This window comes from Lolium rigidum, unplaced genomic scaffold (assembly GCF_022539505.1).
Source record: "Lolium rigidum isolate FL_2022 unplaced genomic scaffold, APGP_CSIRO_Lrig_0.1 contig_19763_1, whole genome shotgun sequence".
NCBI lineage: Eukaryota > Viridiplantae > Streptophyta > Magnoliopsida > Poales > Poaceae > Lolium > Lolium rigidum.
This window is the reverse complement of record NW_025899946.1, coordinates 358,031-365,580: the sequence shown is the minus strand read 5'-3', so window position 1 is coordinate 365,580 and position 7,550 is coordinate 358,031. Positions and strand designations below refer to the sequence as shown.

The following is a 7,550-nucleotide window of genomic DNA, read 5'->3' as shown; positions in this document are numbered from 1 at the left end:
ACAAGCACATACGTTAGATTCCTCTCCCATCTAACTCCTCTCTCAATCTGAAAAAACAAGGCAACATAACCATACACGCCGGCGGGATTGGGAGGGGCAGGAATAAGTTACGGCGTAGCATCAACCTCTACTCATCAGCGGCGTGAGTGCGGAATCGAGGTAGACATAATCAGAAACCCACGACAAGCTTCATTTAATTTCTTCCATATTTTCGAGCGCCGCTAGACTCGTCGCTTGTGCTCCTCGCTTATGGACGGTGACACACCCGTGGTCTTAATTAATTCAGAATTTCAGATACATAACTACCCAAGACAGATAGCACAAGTAGAATAGATAATTATGTATATGGGCCTTTTGTAAATTATTTGCGTATGTGCAAGGATGGAGCCAAGAATGAAGCATAGGGGGGGGGGGGGATGCCCCCCTCGTCCCCCTTGTCTCCATCCCTGTCCGCCACCTTGGCGATGACGACGGGTATAAGGGGGGTTTCAAGGAGTTCTTCCGCAAAACCGCTCGCCGTCTCAAGACGCTTGGGTCACGTCGAGGAATCGTTGACCAAATCGGTGACCTCAAAGATCGCATCAAGCAAGTCAAAGAGGTCAAGGATTGTTACAGGCTAAATGACGCTTCTTCTAGGACCACTCGTCATGTAGCCGTTCAATTTAGACCTGGCCAAACAGCTTCGAGGTCCAATTTAGACCAACGTTCAGTTGCTCAGAGTGCAAACAACAAAACTTGAAACAAACAACGGATTTTGAAATTCAGTGTTTCATTTTGCTGAACCTCTTGGACTTGAGTGTTTAAAATAGATTTTTTTTTTTAAAAAAAATCACATGTTCCACGTTATGGGCAGGTGGGGCTAGGTGGTTAATTAGTACTGGAAGGTAAACGCAAATTCCTTATTCCTTGTAGGCCACTTAGCATGGACGGCCGGCTAAAAGAAAATTGCAGTAGTTTTTGGATCGTAGCTAAAAACAAGAGTTCGGTGAGGTGTTGAATTGCACCATGCATACATATATCAGGAGAAAAACGTTGGACCACGTCTAACTCCACGGCGCCGCGCCCAAGTATGGAGCTTGGAAATTTGTGGCTCAGGCCAAACCGGCGGATTAATCAAAGCACGCGCCTAAGTTTAGGAAGCGGGACGACCACATTTGACGTCCGGCCATGGTGACGAATTATGCATTCGTTCGTGACGACGACGTGAGAGCTAGCCAGAAATGTGCTGCTAATTTGTCGACGCGCGCACCGACAAATTAAGTGCAGTATACTACTACAGCAAGCATCATATTCGATTTCAAAGCGGAGATTAGTCTCCCCGGGATTGGCGGCAGAATGCCGGGGCGGAATGTCGCGAGCTAGCCCGTGGTGATCATGCTCATCTTTCTTCTTAATTTGTTTAATCCACAAACGGGATGCCTGTGGGCCCCTGTGTTGCGTACGTACCACTCGAGACGAGGAAAACAGAGCATGGAAGAAGAAGAAGAAACATACTGAGCCTATAAATCTACACTAGACGACGATCGATCATCAGTCACGGGACTAAAGAGGCAGTGGATTACGAAAAGAATAAAACCATTTTTCGAAAACAAAATCGTATAGTATTAGCAACAAGCAAGTATGCTTAGCTTTTGCAACGTCGACCGACGGCAACAGCTAGCAGGCGTCGGCGTCGCGCGAGACGGCGTGGGGCGATCGACGCGACTGACTACACAGAGAAGCCAGCCTAACACGCCAGAGCAGCAAGATCTTTTTCTCTAAGCACCGACTGGTCGAAAGCGAGCCTGGTTGACCGTAACATGCATCTTCGACCACTCGTCCTACATGTTTACACTACACCCTTGGCCAACTCATCGTTAGGGTGCGTGATTATTTGCCGCATCCTCTCTAAATAAACTGTTGGATGCAAAAATATATGTTTGTACGTTGCCTGCTAGAAGCAATTTTTGGTTGGGCTCTGCTAGGAACGTCAGTTTGGTCGTTTCCATGGAGCCCGAAGCTAGCGGCGTCAAAGGAGGTAACGGTGTGGGCGTGGAAGGCCAACGCGAGACATCGGGAGAACCAAAATTGCCGGAATGGGTTTCGTGGCAAAGCTAGTGTCACCTTTTCTTTCCGGCCATCTCCGAGCAGAAGAGTATGAAAATACACTCGTTTTCGCTCTCGACACATGCGGTTCCGCAGTTTTACCTCCCCCGAAGGTTCCGTCTGCTCCAGCACCGGAAGGCCATACTTGTTTGTCGTTGTAGCTACTTAGTCTCCAGCCTAGGATCCACAAGCGAGATCTTTTTCTTCTCCGACCCCGACTACTCACCCTCATTACCAATGGCGGAGGTAAACCAGCATCTCGTGCCCTACTTTCTACCCATGTCGTTAGTTGATATCCTCTACGGTAGATTTAGCAAGAACTTATGTTAGATCTAATTGAATAGGATGACCAGATGAATCTGCCCCATCAGGCAACAACAATCGTAGTTGTTGTTCAGGCCTAGATACTCTTCCTGCACATAATAATAGTTAGACGAGCTGCCTATCAGGCAGTAACTTATGGTCCCATGCTGGCCCAAGATAAGAATGAAAAATCCTCCTTCCATAAACTTTTCAAGAGGTTTAACGGGAGTTGATTGTTGCAAGATAGCATCCACATGTGTGTGGAGAGCAAGTTGCCATGTACATTCACGGTGTAGGTCATAACCAGACTTTTAGAGTGGCCCACATCACAGTCAGGTAATTTCCTGCTATTTCAACCAAGTCTTTTATGCAACTGGAGTGCTTAGACAAGAGTACTTAGAAAACAATAATCGAACACCGTGTTGTATATACAGATGAATGTTCTCTTATAATTAAATTTACCAACCAACACCGGTATTTTAGGAAACAGTAACCAAAATGACTTTTCGACTTTGCTGGGGAGACGATCATACGAACCACCATTATCGAAGATGCAGCATTCATGACAAAAAAAAACCGAGGAACATCATCCTCTTGATAACTTTGATAGTAATTCCAAAACCGATATGACGAAGCAGGAGCTATGAGACCGTACATAGTCTATCAACAACACCATTTGACGTTGCAAGGAAGATCTCGTCGCCTAACGAAGGGCCAGATGCCAGCTCCACTGACGTGGAGGCGGAAACGAAGATGGTTTCGGAGTCCCTACCCTTATCTGTTGACTTTAGTAAGAACTCAGCTCAGAGATCGGGTTCCCCACCGCTCTCGATGTGGCGGAAGGAGAAGGAACCGAGTTGTGGAAGAGTTGGAGGCGGCGGCTAGATCCGAAAGAGGCGGCTAGAGCCTTTGGTGAAAGACGAAGCCGCCGTTCATTCGATCACTACGGATGGGCAGAGACGAAGTACGCGTAGGAAGTGAAGCGAGCCCATCCAAAAATCCCAAATGCTACTACGTTGGAAACACCCATGACTCCATGAGCAAGCTAAGCTAGGTGCAGAACGGCACTACACTAGTCCTATGGTACAGAACAAAATGCGTTATGGCAGCAGCGGCGCGGTCTCGAACGGGCGGCTGGCAGCAACCGGCGGCGTTGGGGTCGCTGCCAAACCGAAGCCGGCGCGGCGGACCCATGCCCAACCGTGCGACGACTTTCAAACTAGCCACCGATCGGGCGGGCCAAACAGGTGGGCCCAACCGAGCGAGCCAAGTACCACTTCCTTTCCTTTTTTCAACAAGCTGAGACTCGAGCGAAAGAGCCACGCGACGGGCCCAAGAGTAGTTATAACCTGCTCCATGAACACACACAAATAAGAGAGAGACCACCGGCGAGGCAAGGGTAATCAGGCTATAGGCAGCAACATCAATCAATCAGTGGGAATCAGATGATCTGTCTCTAAGCCGCCACGACATACATACGCGCAATTCCACAATCATCATTTCTCCTCCTTCTTCAACCTCTTAAAAGCCTTCGAGTTTGCTTCCTTGCTTGTTGCATCTTTCCCTCCCGCTCGCCTTCCTCCTCGTGTCCAACCAACGGAGTCGCCGGCCCTGTTCTTGCCCTGCCAATTCGTCCCGATTGGTTTCTCTGAGCTCTGAGCTCTGAGGTTGCCGTGACAGATCGATTCTTTGGTGGAGCAAGACCAGATGTTGGGAGGGAAGATGAAGGGGGACGCGGGCAGCGCCAGCATTAGCCCGCTGGTGTCCTTCACGCTCGGCGCCGCCATGGCCACCGTCTGCGTCCTCTTCTTCATGTCCGCCAGCCCCGGCAACCGCCTCGTCGACGTCGCCGCATGGAGCCGCAACAACGGCACCGCCGCCGCCCAGCTCGAGCACCTGCGCTCCGTCGCCGACGACACGGCGGCCGCCTCCGACGCCGCCCGCAACGTCTCCGCCCTCGCCGCCCCGGCACCCGCACCCGCCAAGGTACGAAGCAAATCAATTTTGTCTCCGTGCTACTTGCTTGATTACCCGTACCAGACTTGGGGTTTAATTAAGATGATCTCCGAGGATTACTACTGTTGGATCATAAATACTACCATCCACGGACAGTTCGTCTCCGACAGCTGATCCTCCACGAGCAAATGTTCTGCTTACTCAAGTACTACCACTAGTATATCCATCTTCCCGGTTACCACGAATCTTCTTCGCCATTCTTTCAACAAAGTTCCGAAAGAAGAAGAGTTTCGTTGTTCATTCTCACCGCAATCTACAGCTCGGAGCCAGTCCTGTTCCATTCCGTTCCGTTCAGAAGAGGACTTGTTTCTCTATGAAATTAGCAGATGAATTCTTTTTTTCTTAAATTTCCTTGCTCACCTAATCGAGATACCGTTTTCATGCGCTGATCAGCTAGCTAGGAAGATAAACAATGCTATTAGTAGCAGAATCATCTGCTTTCGAATAAGTTGCGTGAGCCGACGGCGACGGGTTAACCAAAAGGAAAAGCCCGCGCGCGTGATCACGGTGTGTGTTGATCGAGTCCAAGCCGAAAGGAAAGCTGTTGAGGAGGCGAGACCAGCTCACGTCTCGAGGCGGCTAGCTATGTACTGTATGTGGACGTATGCTTTCTCCGCCACCTCTGACCGCCCTCCCTCACCAATTGCTCTTTCAACATCCAACTTTTTTTTCTTTCCTCCACCGACTAGCTAGGTGTCATTAGCCATTGCCATGGCCATTTATAAAGTGCTAATGACTCATCGACGCTCTTGTAGCTTCTGCAAATGATGGCCAAAAAAGCTTGGTTATGACACGAGTCATCACCCTTGTAGCTTGATCATATGATGACAAAAAAGCTTACTAGTACACGAGTCATTACGGTTCACGTTCTACTCTTCTGCCTTTGTTACTGCTGTCGGCATGGCTGCCACGTCTACACACGTGTCCGCCATGCGTCGCCCTGACAGCCGTACACGTGGCGGTCCAAACGGCTATTTACCTCTGCCTCTGATCGGACGGCCGTTGCTGGCCCTAGGACCCAGGGACCACCGTCCATCTGCCTGCCCGTGTTGATGCATCAAAGTACAGGCACGGCAGCATGGGGGCAGGCCTCCCTGACAACCAAAATCTATTTCTGTTCAGACACCCATGTGACCATCATTAGGCTCCACATGTGACTAGTAAAAACAACTGAAAAATTTGCAATCAAGTGCAGTTGCCGGTACCGGCATGGCACGGCCGGCAGGCCGGCATTCACTGGCCGGTCTCTCCGAATCCGTCCATGCATTCCACAAACCCTGAACTTTGTCTGCCCCTCACTGACGACGATCGGCATTGCAGGCGGCGTCGGAGTACGGGGACCTGGAGGAGGTGCTGGCCCGGGCGGCGATGGCGGACCGGACGGTGATCATGACGCAGATCAACGCGGCGTGGACGAAGCCGGGCTCGCTGCTGGACCTCTTCTTCGAGAGCTTCCGCAACGGCGAGGGCGGCGTGGCGCGCCTGCTCGACCACCTCGTCATCGTCACCATGGACCCGGCGGCGTACGCGCAGTGCCAGATCGTGCACCCGCACTGCTACTTTCTCAGGACGACGGGGGTGGATTACAGGTCTGAGAAGTTCTTCATGAGCAAGGACTACCTGGAGATGATGTGGGGCCGGAACAAGTTCCAGCAGACCATCGTCGAGCTCGGCTACAACTTCCTATTCACGGTACGTACTGATACATTTATCCTGTTTGTGTTTTCACCATCTCAATTTCATATTAGTTTTCGCTTATTTAGTCGACTTTATATATGGAGAGGAGTTTTACACATTACTGTTATTAATTACCGCTGAAATGTGTAAATGTATTTACCTTCTTGTCACTCTAGGAGTACAGTTAGTTAGAGTTGTCAGACGACTAGGTCGCTAGGTTTGTTACGTGTTGGTTAGTGTGCTCCGCTTGCTCCATGATCGATCGGTGGTTCAACGGGTTCGGCTGGTCAGCATGTTCGGTTGAATTGTCCACAGTCTGTCACACAAGGCGGTCTAGCTAGCTGCTGTATAGAGTCTGAACTTTTTTCGATGGAATATGCTGCTAGAGTCTTCGTTTCAACTGTACCAATCATGTGAGCTGCCGGCCGGTTGGAAACTTGTGGTTTGTATCCTACGGCCGACTGAACCATGGAACTATCAAAGATTCCGTATACAGTATGTACCCGACACGCTTTCCATGCCCCCCCGTCGATCTCAACCTTCACATGATCATCTACCAGCTACTAGAATCCTAAAACAATCGCCATCAAATTACTAATCAATCTTGTACACATACTACTACCCGGTCTCTAACGTTTGTTGCCGTGTCAATGGAAACGATGCAGGACGTGGACGTGATGTGGTTCCGGGACCCGTTCAAGCACATCTCCATGGGCGCCGACATCGCCATCTCCAGCGACGTCTTCATCGGCGACCCCTACAGCCTCGGCAACTTCCCCAACGGCGGCTTCCTCTTCGTGCGATCCTGCCCCAAGACCATCGAGTTCTACCGCCACTGGCAGGCCGGCCGGTACCGCTTCTTCGGGAAGCACGAGCAGGACGTGTTCAACCTCATCAAGCACGAGATGGTCGACAAGCTCGGCATCGATATCCAGTTCCTCGACACCAAGTACGTCTCCGGCTTCTGTCAGCTCAGCAAGGACCTCAACAAGATCTGCACCCTGCACGCCAACTGCTGTGTGGGGCTGGGCGCCAAGCTGCATGATCTGAGGAACGTGCTCGATGTGTGGCGGAACTACACGGCGGCGCCGGTGGCGGAGAAGAGGGCCGGCAAGTTCCAGTGGAAGGTCCCTGGCATATGCATCCACTGAGTTGCTACTTCTGGTGGTTGCCCATTCTTTGTGTTGCTAGCTACTCCTCTTCTTCGTCTTCTTGAATCATAATGATAAAAGAGGAAGATTGGGATTCAGAGAGGTAGCAGCATCGATCCGTTGATTCTTTTTTTTTTTGCCAGCTTAATTGAGGGCTTAGGAGGTATACCGTTAAGTTAAGTTATACTCATATCCTTATGCATATGTGCTCTTCCCTGTAATTATAGATGGAATTAATGAAACAGCTTATTTATACCCCTGAACATGAAGTCCTCGAGTTAGAGCAAGCTTATAGTATACCCGTTGGATCCAACTACG

The 7,550-nt window shown here is 50.2% G+C and overlaps 1 protein-coding gene across 1 annotated transcript; it reads left to right on the top strand.

The window, feature by feature from the left end:
- The first annotated feature begins 3,720 nt into the window (after window positions 1–3,720).
- Window positions 3,721–7,519, top strand: LOC124680548 (uncharacterized protein At4g15970-like). Its single transcript, XM_047215597.1, has 3 exons — window positions 3,721–4,374; window positions 5,725–6,096; window positions 6,747–7,519. The coding sequence occupies exons 1-3, from the start codon at window positions 4,096–4,098 to the stop codon at window positions 7,230–7,232; spliced, it is 1,137 nt and encodes a 378-aa protein (XP_047071553.1). The 5' UTR covers window positions 3,721–4,095; the 3' UTR covers window positions 7,233–7,519.
- The last annotated feature ends 31 nt before the right edge of the window (window positions 7,520–7,550 follow it).